This window comes from Scardinius erythrophthalmus, assembly GCF_964197995.2.
Source record: "Scardinius erythrophthalmus genome assembly, chromosome: 3".
NCBI classification, from domain to species: Eukaryota; Metazoa; Chordata; class Actinopteri; order Cypriniformes; family Leuciscidae; genus Scardinius; species Scardinius erythrophthalmus.
Window position 1 is genome coordinate 43,374,790 of NC_138223.1, and position 14,501 is coordinate 43,389,290.

Below are 14,501 nucleotides of genomic sequence, written 5' to 3' on the forward strand. Positions count from 1 at the left end.
GCTTGCGGGCAAGTGTCACGCCAATGTCCCTTTTGTCCGCAGATAAAGCAAGTGTCCCGATCTGGACGCTGCTGGTTTTGTGTAAAATGTCTATCTTTTCCACGACCTCGTCCTCTGCCTTTTCCCCCACTACTACTTTGGTTGCGTAGATAGTGGTTTTGCTTGAGATTGTTGTTATGCAGCGCTATCAGAGCTAGAGTAAGATCTTTGTCTTGTTTGGTGATTTTGGCTGTTTTCTGCTTCTTGATGATTGTTTCGTGATGTTTTGCATGTCGTCTGATTTCAACTGTGGAGGCCAGTTGCCATCCAACACAGCTTCTTTCAATTTCTTTTGAAATTTCTCTGTCCATTCCATCCATGAACAAAGTTCTCAAATAGTCATCATAAGGATCAGACCCCATAGCTTCTGCATTCTGGCCTGTTGGTGGTGGTCTTTTTTCAATACCACCATGGCGATCAAAGCACTCTTTCAGCCGAAGAAAATATGCTTCAGTGGTTTCATCTTTCCCTTGAATGCATTGACGAACTTGGTTAATGTCCATCGTGCGTGGAAATACTTTCTGTAAAGCGTTGATGATTCCCTCGACTTTAATTTTATAGTCACCGTTTGTCTGATGGTTGTAGTCGACATGTATCATTCGGGCATCTTCTGGCCAGTGCTCAGACATTTTAGCCATCTGCACTGCTCCATATCTCAAAATCAGTAGTCTCCACAGTTCACCGAGAGTCGGTCTGAATTCTCTGCAGAAAAGAGCTAAATCAGCCCCCAGTTTTGCCCCACCTGCTTCGATGTTTGGCAGGTGTTCAGAAGCTTGCTTCAGTTCCTCTTGGGTCCATGGTCGCATCACCAGAACCGATCCATTTGGTCCCGCCACTTCGAGCATCGGTGCCTGAAAATTCTGGAGACTTTCGTCGTCATCGTCGCTTTCACTCTTTATCTCTGTCTCTGAATCATCAGTCTGATAACGTTGGTTTCGCAGGGTCTGTTGCCGCCTTAACGTGGCTCTGGTCAAATCTTGATCAGCTTTTCTTTTTTGCTGCCTTCGTGAGTGCAAAGTCAATTTTCTCATGTTTGTGCTTAGCAGGTCTTCTAAGTCTTTGTTGCATTTCTGCTGCTTGGCTTCTCTGAACAGTGCACCAGAGCGCGTTGTCGATGCGTCACTTCTTCCTTCCTCTGTTGGAGTGTATTCGGGCGGCGGTGCAGTTGGTGCGCTGGCTTGCACCTCTCCCGCAACTTGAGCAACATCCCCCGGGGCAGGAAAGAGAGCAGGTGGTGGATGTCGAGCCGGATATCCCTCGTCCTCCACCGTCATTCTCGCGTAGTGACCGAAAAAGGGAGAAGAAGAGTCAGCAATAGCACTACAGTCATTTTTAAGATTCAATAGTGCTTTCTTTGAAGCCTCCTGTCTTTCCTCATCAGAGTACAATGGTGCGATAGCCCGACAGACTTGTTTTTGTTGTCTGCGTGTTGCTTCATCCAACCATTTTACTATGATTTCACCACATTTATCATATTGCTCTTTGTCCTTCTTTTTTACAATATGAGTCGCCCAATTTATTTTGGTTTGAGTCAAATGTGACACACTTAAACCCCCGTTAAACCCATATTGACTTATCAAAAACGGCACAAAAGCATGATACCAGGTTCCCATTATTTTATCCATTGCTTTATATGAGCCCTTAGAGAAATTAACCTGTTCCTCCACGCTTTTCGAATTTTCATTACCCATTGGGTTTATCTACAGTATTTATATTTGCGTATTTGAATCTTTTCTCTCACGTGGTCACCACGTTACTTTATTTACTGTGTTAATTCTTCCCCCCAGCGTGGCCACCACGCCTGCCTAAATTCGTCAATTTAGGACTTTCAAAATGCCCACACCCGTCGATGTTAGGTCTTTTCCCCAAACAAGTGCTTTCTTAAAATGTCCGAAAATTACTATCAGGCTTATTTCGAACAGCCCCTTGTTTGGACGCTTGAGAAACCCTCTTTCTCAAACTCTGGCCCTTCTGGGAAAACAATTAACACCTGGCATTTGAGACTATTACTTTCAGGCTTATTCTCAAATCCTTTTGGAAGTTACTTTCAAGCTTATTCCAAAACTCCTGACCCTTTTAGGAAAAATATTCAATACGCAAATAATTTTCTTATATCTTATTTACCACGTAAATAATTTTCTCTCACCGTCTTTTGATGACCTCGTGAGTTCAGTTCTGGGAGTACGTTCACCTCCGTTCGTCGTGATGAGTAGAACAATTCTCTCTCCTTAAACTTGAGGATTTTGAGCCGCAGAGCTGGTCTCTCGGGATGATCAATTCAATTGTCCCTCTATCACGGCGATCGGTTGGTTCACGGTTATCCCATCATCCTCGTCGCCATTTGTTGTGGAAATAATTCTATTCGAAAAGTGAGGAGGAAGGAGACAAATACAAAAACCTTTGAAAAGTCAAAGTATCAAGATCTTTTATTTCTTGCAAGAAATTGGCAGTTCACATACAGAGAATGTCTGTCATGAGAAGAGCAAAGCTACTTCCAGTTGGCATCATTATATACCCTTAACACATCCTGGGTCCGTTGCATCCAGTCTTGTTTACCTTAAAAGGAAACATCTTGGTTCAAGACCCCCCCTGTCTCACATAAATTTATCTAGACAGCACAATACCTACGTCTGCAAAAGTTCCTGTTTTTAAGCTACTTGGTTTTCACACATTCTGCCTATCGCTATTTTGATCGAAGCTGCTCAAATCTACGCACATGCTTTTCACACTTCAAGTACAATAGGTCACTTGAAGTGCACATTGTCTCTTTGTTACTTAGTCTTCTAACCCAGAACATTTTGTTCCCGCAAGCTTGTCTTCACTTATGCATTTCTAAAAACTTGGTTACATATCTTCAATAATGTATTTTTAGCTTATATGATTATATTTCTTTAACTCCTTCACGAGTACAAATACATGTTCAATGTTAAATGTCTTATGTCAAAACCAGTGATACACATCTAAGAGTAAAAGAACACATCTATAAGTGTTAAATGTTAATACAAGTGATACACATGAGTAAAAGGTTCACATCTATAAGTAAAGAACACATCTAAGTAAAATGAACACTTCTAATAGAAAAAACACATCTAAGAGTCAAACACATGTCTAAATGTAAAATTTCCCTTACAGGCCTCAACAGTGGGCAAGGTCAAGGCATTAACAGGAAGTCCAGTGGTTATGGTCAGCTATAACATGAAGTCACATGAGGATGTCTTCTCTGTGGATGATGAGGGAACCCTAAAAGCTCTCAGACCGCTGGACAAGGAGAAAGAGGAGTGGTTCATCCTCACAGTAGAAGCCATAGACTCCAGAACTCCTGCAAACACTGCAGAGACAACGGTACTATTCTTACTTTAAACTAAGGCCAGAAACAAACTCTACACAAGAGCACAATTTATGTTAATGCATAGTGTTCTTTGTTAAAATGTATGTTAATTCCCCATTTCAGAATGCAATGACACAAGTTGTGCAGTTATAAGTGTTTGCGTTCTCATACGTACCTAGAGTAGGGCTGGGCGATATGGCTGAAAACTGTATCACGATATAAGTGTTTCATATCGGTCGATATCGATAATTATTGATATTTTTTATGACATATTTAAAATAAGGACCAGTCCAGGAGACAAATACATTACATTTAAAGATTTTTTATTTTAAACTTTCTGATTATAATCCCATCAGTTATAAAGGCAGAAATGTCAACACGACCATGGAAAACACTCACTCAAATAATTTGTCTAAAATCTGAATGAACACTTAACAATTATCTCTTAACATTAAGGTGCAAAATTAAAGAATACGTAAGAAATGCTTTATAAAGGGGTGGGCGATATGGCAAACATAATATTAAGATTTTTTTCAGGAAAATCACGATTAATGATTTTATCACGATTCTTTTTTATGTTGGTTTTACTATTTTGTGGCTGTTTTTAAAATATGGACATTAGTTTGGTTGTAATGCTCAAAGCCTTAGGTAACAAAATGTAAAACAAAAAAGAATGGCAGACAGGGGCGAAGATAAAAAAGTTCTCATTATGTTCTTTGTTATTAAATATTAAGATCAAAGATACACATTACACGTACACACAACCTAATATACAGATTTAATAAACAGTGCTTTATGTTTTCAGCTACAGCAGGTGTATTTAACAGTAGCATTGAAGAAAGTAATTAAATGAACAAATATGAAAATAAAACAAAACAGACTTCACTGTATAATTTATACATTGATACTTATTAAAGCTACTATTAAAGTTATCAGTCAAGAGCAGTGAATGATTTTCTCTTTGCATTTTGTTGTTTTATTAACATTAAAGGGATAGCTCTGTTTACTGTTTGGATCCACATTCTTCAAAATATTAATATTTGAAAATATAAGAAGGAAATTAATACAGGTTTGGAACAACATTAGAGTGCGTAAATAATGAGCGAATTTTTATTTTTGGGTGAACTATCCCTTTAAGGACAAGCGGCAGCGTGTTTACTATTACTATACTGTCTCTTTAAGAGCTGCGCGCGACGCGTCTAATATACACGCATTTGACAAGCAGATTTTCTCTCAATTTTCTCAAGTTTGCTTTCACTTTAGACATATCCGACTAGTTTATGTAAACCTTGTGTGTATATAACAGTATTAGCACAATAAGACTCGAAATACAGTCCAGTATCCACAGGCGCTGGTAGACAGAGTGCATGTGAGCTTCACGTGTACGCGCTGAGAAACGCACACGTTAAAACAGCTCATAAGCACGCGAATAACAGAGAAACTGACGATGGTCTTGCATAATTTGCAGACGACATGGTCTGACTACGGTCAGACTTGAAGTCAGGCGAGCTGACTTTTCCTGTTTTATCAACAATCGCTGTATCACTACACGCCGGTTCTGTTACTGAAGAATCCAACACGAGACAACAATATTGCGCAACCATACTGACTGGCTGTTGCGTGTCACCCCCTACGTTGCAAGGTTACCAGATAGTTGAGTGCCTTAATTTGTTCATGCAACCAAATTTGCTTTCGCAACCTCTGGTTTCTTCCGACGAAGAAGAAAAAAAAAAATTATCGAACGTTTTATCGAACGCATTTTTTATTGATATTGATTACGTGTCTATCGCGATACATATCGTTATCGTTTTATCGCCCAGCCCTAACCTAGAGTATGTTTTTACTCTTAAAGTCTTACTCTTCAAGCACGTCAAAGTCAAAAGTTTCTCTTCTTAAAAGAAAGCTGCCACTGGGCTCATTTATATTTGTATTTGACTTTCTTTTTCTCACAATCTTCAGGTCAGCGTTCAGGTTGAGAATGTGAATGAGGCTCCTGTGTTTGATGCTGAAATATATAAAGCAGAAATTTCCAGTATCTCCCCATACAAATTCCCTATAGTGAAGGTCCAGGTGAGTGTGGCATAGACATCAGATATAAATTAAGTGGATGTAGTCAGATCTATTTTGTAATAAGTGGTGTTCGCTAAGGCAAACTTCACTGTTTCTGTTGTTATTACTTATACTAAAGGGCCAGTGATTTGTTCAAACCCTTAACCCTAAGTAATACATTTCGACATGCAACTCATCCCATGCCATCTGAGGAGAGATATGTGCTGGTATTTTTCAAAGTGATCAGACTTACTTTTTTTCTCCTGGCATATAAAATGTTGATGTCTGAAATCTTTACCCAAAAGCAGTTGAGCCACTCTCCAAAAAAAGTTCTATACAGAAGCCTTGACGCAATTTTAAAGAACCCTTTATGCTAAAAAAAATATCTCAAATGATTGAATAATACTTTCATGTTCAATAGATTATTAAAAATGTGTCTAGTGGTAATATATGTTTACGAGCTGTTTAATTTATAAAATCTAATTAAGGTTAAAAATCAATTAAAATTAAATCCATAAAATGACCCCATGATGGGAACCCCTAAAAATTAGATATATGAAGTGCTTGGCAGAAACTTTTAAGGTTCTATATAGAAGAGTGCTATCCGTAAAAATATTACTAAACAGTGAACTGATTTCATGATTTTTTTTTTTTTTTTTTTTTTTTTTTTTTTATTCACGTAACTGGTTGAAATGTGGTGTTGTATCCCTCAGGCATCAGACCCTGATGTGGGCGAGAGCTCAGAACTGCAATATTCCCTGCTGGAGTCCACAACTCTGCTGGATGTGGAGGCAAGCACTGGTCAGGTCTACGTACTGGATGCATCCAGATTTGGAGACAATTTGTTCACCTTTCAGGTTAAAGCCACTGATAAACATGGGCTGTTCGCGACTACAACAGTACAGGTGAGCAGAAACAGAAGGACAAAAAAGAGAAAAAAGAGTTTCAAATGACCAATTACATTTTGATTGAGAAGAGAACACCGTTACAAAGATGGACTTCTTGTGTTTGCCACCTGCAGATCGAAGTAAAACAAAGTGTACATCATGACAGCGTCTCAGTAATCTCCTTAAACCGGCCCGTACACATAGTGGATAAGATGATACCAGAGATGGAAGAGTGAGTAATCTCTGTTCGTTACTGAAACATGTTATTGAGACAGAATAAGAGCATTTCTATTTGTGAAGTGCTAATGTGTTTTGAGCTAAGAGTGTAATTGGAAACATGTTTGAAGGATTAATTAACCCAAACCTAAATTTACTCACCCTCATAGGATTCCTAACCTTTGTGTCCTGCTGTTTTCAAAGAAAATGTCCATAGGTCTTTCCCACAAAAAAAGCATTATAAAAAAAATAGTCCATATGACATTTCCAAGTCTAAGTCACCTTGTCTGTAGAACAGACTGAAATTTACACCATTATTTACTGAAAAGCTTCCCTTCTAGTGAGTTGTTAAGTCAGGGTGTCAAATTAAACGGATCGATCATTAGCAAAACGTTATTTTAAGCCAGTTCTGATCAATGAATTGTTTTTTTCTGTTTTACAAATTAGACTGAATTGGTGCTTCATGTTACCTCCTCTTATTGTTTTGTGTTATATACACCATCTGATAGTGTGTGTTTTTTCTCAGTTCCATGGGGAAAGTTTTAGGCTGGACTGTGAAAATCCTCAGTGTGAGAGCTAAGGATGGGAATGAGATGCGCACCATTCTTAGAGAATCTACAGACAAGACTTACGTCAGTTTAATCGCCACAGACTCCAGTGGTGCGTTCATCCAAGCCACAGAGGTCAAAGAGTAAGTTGAACAAATATCAGTTTATTCAGACTAATCTAATGTGAAAGCGAATGTGGAAATGTGCAAGTAACATGTTTACAATAAATAGAGTGATAATGGTTATAGCCTTGTGGTCAGTGCTCTGACTTTAAATTAGGGCTGTGCGATATATATCGTGAGATTGTTATGCGCATCTCGTCAGTAAAGCCGGTTCCTTGATTAGTAGTAAATCGCCATCACCTGCTTTCAGATGAAGCGGCATTTAGGGCTGAGGAGATAATTAAGTGATTAATTTAGTGATGATTGAGCATTATTGAAGACACCTGATGTTAACAAGCAGAATCACTGAAGAAGAAAATCACAAATTGTAAGTTACCATTAAGGTGATGGGTGTTTGCTTTAGTTGGGCTCTAGACCATTATATGTTTACTTTAATATTTACTGTTGTTTGTCTGCTGTTATTGATTTATAACAGTTAAATGAACAAAGTAAAATGATCGGTTATGTTTTGACATAATCATGCTGTGATCTGAAAAAGGAAACTTATTGAGATAGTTTGGTTTAACTTGTTAGCAGCAGTTTAGTGATTCTTCAGCGTATGATTTTCAGTACTTTACTTATAATTCTAAATATTTAATAAACATTGTTCTGATCAAAAGACATTCAGATAAATTAATTTAAAACACAGACATCAATAATCAGCCTGTGAATCTCAACAATGGTGACAATAATAAAGCATGTTGCAGTGGCTGCCACCAATCACAACTCATTAATGGCTCCCATCATGCATTGCGGTATGAATAAATTATGATCTGAATTAGGGCCCGAGCACCGATGGTGAGAGGACCCTATTGTTTTTGCTCCGTTTATTAGGGCCCGAGCACCGATGGTGAGAGGACCCTATTGTTTTTGCTCCGTTTATTATTATTCTTCTTCTCCAAAGTGAATCGCTTTTTAGAGGGCCTAAACATGCTCGAAAACTCATGAAACTTTGCACACGCTTCAGAAGTGGTGAAAATTTACGTGTGATATGGTTTTCAGAATTGTGGGGGGCAAATTCGGTAAATTATTGCCCCCACATTTTGCCCCGGCTCCTGGTTTCACGTACAGGTATGAAATTTGGTACATACATGTAATGACCCAATACCTACAGAAAAGTCTCTTGGAGCATAGCCCTAAACACAACAGGAAGTGAGCTATTTTGAACTTCCTCCTGGATTTTGGGCATTTTTCGTAATTTCCTGATGTTGTACTTTAACGAACTCCTCCTACAGATTTGATCTGATACTCTTCAAATTTGGTGAGTGTAATCTTAAGGCCTTTGTGACGTTAAATTGCGAAGATCTAGAGTTTTCGTCGAAGGGTGTGCCCTCGGCGGCCTGACAAACATCTATCTATAAATTACAGGAACGTCTGTCTGTCTGTCTGTCTGTCTGTGTGTGTGTGTGTCTGTTCCTCGCATATCTCTCGAACCGTTAGTCCGATTGATTTCAAACTCGACAGGTGTCTTGCCACGGGCACGAGTAAGTGCAGTGCCAAGTTTGACATTGTTTGGATGAGAAATGCAAAAGATATCGTTAAATATATCATTTTTAGAAGGTTGTGGTTTAAAAATAAACATTCTGACATTAGAGAGTTGTATCGGTAAAAGAAGCCCCAAGAAGGCTGTGGTTTAAAAATAAACATTCTGACATAAACACTCAGTCAGCTACACTGTTTACTTCTGAATATTATAGTTTGGTTCCCGAACGTGATAAATCCATCTATCTATAAATTACAGAAACGTCCGTCTGTCTGTCTGTGTGTTATTCGCATATCTCTCGAATGTGAGATAACCACTAAATGTGTGAAAACCACTATTTTCTGTTTCAAACTTTCACATAGCATCTTTAGGTTATAACAACATTGAAAATCAAAATCTGGATTTGAATTTTTTAAGATTTATTATAAAAACGGATTATTTTTTCCCAAAAATGCAATAAATTCATGACTTTTTTTTTTTTTTTTTAAATGCTATTAATCCATTGAATCAATATAAAGTTATTTTTGATCATATTGCCATCGCAAGAAATATCTCCTGAACTTTTTTGACGGCGATCAGCTCACAAAAACTGATTTTGCACGGGCACTTTGCACTGCTCCCTGAATCGAGGTGCTTATTCATTTGTGGATGTAAACTGAATCTGTAAGTCAGCTATGCTGTTAGTGTTTACTTCTGAATATTATATTTCATTCTGGTGCGCTTAACGTTGTCGCTACTGTGTAATAGTAGCCTATGCTATTCACCAACTAAACATATCCTATTCAATGCGTTCACAGTCTCTTTCACGGGCATCATTTGTAGTTGCCTATTCACAAACTGTTTGCTCAAGCATAGCGTTTTCTCGGAGTTCACTGTGTGCTTTTTACCATGCACAAATAAAAATGTCACTGAACTTTTGCTGTGTAATTGTAACAATGAGCACACACCAAACCAACAATTACTAAAAACACACACAAAAACTGATTTTGCACGGGCATTTTTTGCACTAGTTCACCCAATTTCGGCCTTTTGGTGATATATGCATGATCAGATAAGTTCAATATTAATGTTGCTTGCAGTTCTGATGTTGCTAGGCAACCACAGACAGCCTGCAGTAACTCAGGCATACAATTTTCAATCTGCCACAAACTTCACATGTTTGATAAGAGTCCTGTCCTGAACACATGCCAATGCTCATTATGATTATAGCAATAGCACCACCTGCTGGTAGCAGGAAGTGTGGCAAATACAAAACGTGCTCGAAAAATCATGAAACTTTGCACACGCTTCAGAAGTGGTGACAATTTACGTGTGATGTGGTTTTAAAAATTGGGTGGGGCAAAATGGCTTACTTATTGCCCCTACATTTTGCCCCGGCTCGACATTTCACGTACAGGTATGAAATTTGGTACACACATGTAAAGACCCAATACCTACAAAAAAGTCTCTTGGAGCATAGCCCTAAACACAACAGGAAGTCAGTTATTTTGAACTTCCTGTCAGATTTTGGGCAGTTTTTGCCATTTCCTGATGTTGTACTTTAACAAACTCCTACAGTTTTGATCTGATCCTCTTCAAATTTGGTGAGTGTAATCTTAAGGCCTTTCCTAAAGGTGCCGGGTGGCGGTGGCAGGGGTGCGAGAGCCCTTTTCATCGCTGCTTGCAGCTTTAATTGTCTATGTAATTTACTTTTCCTAATTGAATATTCTGCTCCTCACCATTTTTGAGATGCATAGACTGAATTTTGACATCTGTGTGTGCCTAAAAGAATGATTTTTTTTAAGCAACTTTTAAGAAATCCTTTATATTATATCAAAAATTCTGGGCATTTATGCAGATTCACTAACCAACAACATAAATCGAAGTCAGAAAGAAGGATTTTAATGAGTTCAGTGATCAAGTTCAAATGATGATTGTCATAATATAACCTACACCATCAGATCACTTTTTTTTTCTTTGTTTATCTGTCAGTTATAACTCAGATACAGCAGCCAAATAAAATCTAAAATAAACATATAATGGTCTAGAGTCCAACTAAAGCAAACACCCATCACCTTAATGGTAACTTGCAATTTGTGATTTTCTCCTTCAGTGATTCTGCTTGTTAACATCAGGAGTCTTAATTCAATAATGTTCAATCATCACTAAATGAATCACTTAATTATATCATTAACTTAAACACTCTTGAGTGTGGACTCATACACTCCCAGGAGTGTTAAATTATCACTGAAGTTTTTGCTGTGTACAAAGAGCCGTAGTTAACTGACAAGCTGAACCATATCGCATTAAGTATCGCTGCCGACACGTCCGCGATATTAATGCGATATGGCTCAGCTTGTCAGTTAACTACGGCTCTTTGTAGTAAATGCCGCTTCATCTGAAAGCAGGTGATGGCGATTTACTACTAATCAAGGAACCGGCTTTACTGACGAGATGCGCATAACAATCTCACGATATATATCGCACAGCCCTACTTTAAATCAGTTATAATTTTAATCAGTTATTAAATTAATCTGAGATTTGAATACATTCATTTTTATTTTAACTCTGACTGTCCACAAGGCTATTGGTTTGCCTACTATGTGTGTGTTAGAATACCAGTAAGGGATTTGAATTATGTGACAAGTGCGAGGGCTACAATTGCACAAACTTTTAACATCGCAATACGCAGATATGTATCCAGCTTGAAAAGTATCCCTCCTCAGAATTATGATTTATAAAGGTTTACAAATCATAAATATACATATTTATGAATACTTTATGTAAGTGCTTTAACAAAAATATAAGCTATTTATATGAAAAAATGATGTATGAGCATTAACAAAAATATATACTCTTCACAATTCCCTCTGGCCTGCATGCCTGAATTACATCTATTCTATATAATTAAGATGAGAGTGTAATGGGCAGCATCTGAAATAATATCTTCACTCCCACAGAAAGCTGAACAGTGAGAACAAAGTTTTAACATCTGAACTGGAGAAGGTTTTTGGTTCTGGTTTGGTAATCAAAGTGGAGGACAGTTCAGGAGACTCTGGAGAATCCAGTCAAGACGTCACAATCGCTCTAGGTGTTCTGTTGGCTGTAATCAGTGTGACTTTAGCGTCGACGGTTATCTATCTTGTCAAGTAAGTTATTTCTGCAGTTTTATAACTGCAGTCTGTGTGTGTGTGTGTGTGTGTGTGCGTGCGTGCGTGCGTGTATGTGTGTGTGTGTGTGTTTGATACAGAATAAACTTAGTTATGGTCAACTAACCTGAAATCAGAATTGATTTTTTAATTTGATTGATTTAAATTGTCTGTTCTGTTTCACCTGGACTGCCAGTAATAAGTACTACAGCTTTCCTAAAATGCCGTAATGTGCCATAAAGTTGTCTTTATAGTGATAAAATGATGTTTCATGTTGAACATTGCTCATGTTTTAGGAGTATTTTTTTTTATATACAGTGAAGAAAATTAATATGTTGTGGTCAATTAGTTATAATACATATTTTTGCTGCCTCAGGAAAAAGGGCACCGGTTCTGACAGACAGAGTTCAGATACTCCCATTGTTTTAATTGAAAGGAGAACCAGTATTGACTTCCTTGCTAACTTTATCAAGTAAGTGTCAAAATAAATAAAATAAATGTTAAAGATCTGATACAAATCGTTTGCAAAGATTGTTCTCAAATACAAAATATGCATCAGTTACCATGTTTTTATCTGCATTGATTTGTTCGGAGATGTTTGAGTAAACATGTTTCTTCTTTTGTTAACAGAAACCCAGAACCCAGAGAGGTAAAGCCCCTTATACTGTAACAACAAACCCATAGAGTATAATTCATTAAGTATAATTTTGTCATTAGACATGAAATCTAAATTCTTATTTGTAATTTTGTCCCATGTGTTTTCTGTTTCCCAGGAAGAGGTTAAAGAGAATGATGTTGACAGAGAATGAGAGAATTGAAGTGATACCAGTGGAAACAGTATCTCTGCCCTCTGAAAACACCCTGATGGATCAAAGCTCCTCACTTCTTCTCAGTGGTGTACAAGACCTAGTGAGATGCCCTACATGGAGGAAACAACACTAGTATCAGGTCTTCTTTACACAGAAACCAGGCTCTGGGTTTCAGCATTACAGGGTTAACATCTTTGATCATGTGTCCTCAGTTCCAGGATCAGCTGTCATGTGACTCTCACAATGACAAACTCAGGTCACAACAGACACAACACAGGGCGAATTCCCTTCAAAGAGACAAGCATCACTCGCTCCACTCATTATATATTACTGTCTCATAGTGGCTGTATGGATCACCCGACATGAAGCCAGACGTCACTGACACTTTATTATGAATTGAAATGTTATTTAAAACAGAATTCATACTGAAAAATACAGCTGTTAAGACAGATGTAGCAGTCCTGTAGAGCAAACAGGAGAGATGGTGCTGGATACGCCACAGTCACTTCGATTGATTCCCAAGGAATGCAAGAACGGCCAAATGTGTAAATGTAATGTCGATTTTTTTTAAATATAGCCTCTGTGTCTTTAATTCTCATTGATTTGGCATTTGGTAATAGCTAACAAACATTAAAAATGTGTTATGTTACAGATATTTAGTTAAATTACCAGATAAAATATCAAATAAATTGTACAATTACTTCTTTGAAGTGACCATCGCATTTAAATTTCAATAACAGTCTCATTTCATTGATTAGGCTTGGGTAGGAGATACACACATCTCTGTGTAGAACTAAAGGTTGTTGGTTGTTGCAACACATTCTCACTCCCAACTCGTCACATATGGACGCTTGGCCAGGACCCCCTGGCGTCACTTTTCAACGATCTGGGTATACCTTTAGCGTCAATTTTCAACGTGCAGGGTAGTCCGATAGACTTCTATATACAGTAGTGCACAACACAACGAAATGTAAAAAGCAAACATAAGTTCACAACACAACGAAATAAAGCCACAACACAACGGAAACAAGCCACAACACAACGGAAACAAGCCACAACACAACGGAAAATCCACAACACAACGAAATAAAGCCACAACACAACGGAAATAAGACACAACACAACGGAAAATCCACAACACAACGAAATAAGGCCACAACACAACGGAAATGCTCCCGACCACTAGAGGGCTCTCGGAGCCCAGTAAAGTTAGTTTTCCAAGCCATTGTTCATTAGAGAGTCAGCAGTCTATAAAAATATATCAACACCACGATTAGTTTTAACAGTATGTAGCTAACCATTGTTTATCGACATTTATTAATTCAAAATCACCTACGTGCATTATAGCTGCATATTTATACTCTAGAATGCTTTGACGCGCTACCACAGCGCATTATCCCTGAGGGAACGTCTACCAATTCCTCCAAGTTGTTAAAACGTATAATTTGTTTTAATTAAAATTACTTTTAACATTCAAAAACAGACATATTCAAAATCCAAAGCTTGATTGTATTTGATAGTAGACTGACTTAATATGACTTTTATAATGACTTAATAATGACTTTTTTTCCAATACCCTTCATGTATTTACAGTAATTAACAATTATTTTTTTTAGGAAATTTCTGTAAAAGTTTTTTTTTCTTTTATCATGTTCCTAGTGACCAGACTGACTTATTATAGGTGGAATTGTGCCAATTCCTTCCTATTTCACCAAATGGTTTTTATTTTTATTTATCAAATTATATTATAATAAATTATACGTTTTAACCACTTGGTGGAATTGCCAGACGTGCCCTGCGCTGTGGAAGCGCGTCCAAGCATTCTCGAGTATAAATCAAATACGCAGCTATAA

The 14,501-nt window shown here is 37.7% G+C and overlaps 1 protein-coding gene across 1 annotated transcript; it reads left to right on the plus strand.

The window, feature by feature from the left end:
* Positions 1-3,234: 3,234 nt before the first annotated feature.
* Positions 3,235-13,380, plus strand: LOC308687898 (protocadherin gamma-B1-like; the record flags this gene model as incomplete). Its single annotated transcript, XM_081360723.1, has 9 exons — positions 3,235-3,381; positions 5,327-5,437; positions 6,130-6,321; positions 6,438-6,535; positions 7,046-7,210; positions 11,651-11,839; positions 12,216-12,311; positions 12,470-12,488; positions 12,613-13,380. The coding sequence occupies 9 exons, from the start codon at positions 3,235-3,237 to the stop codon at positions 12,646-12,648; spliced, it is 1,053 nt and encodes a 350-aa protein (XP_081216849.1). The 3' UTR covers positions 12,649-13,380.
* Between the last annotated feature and the right edge of the window lie 1,121 nt (positions 13,381-14,501).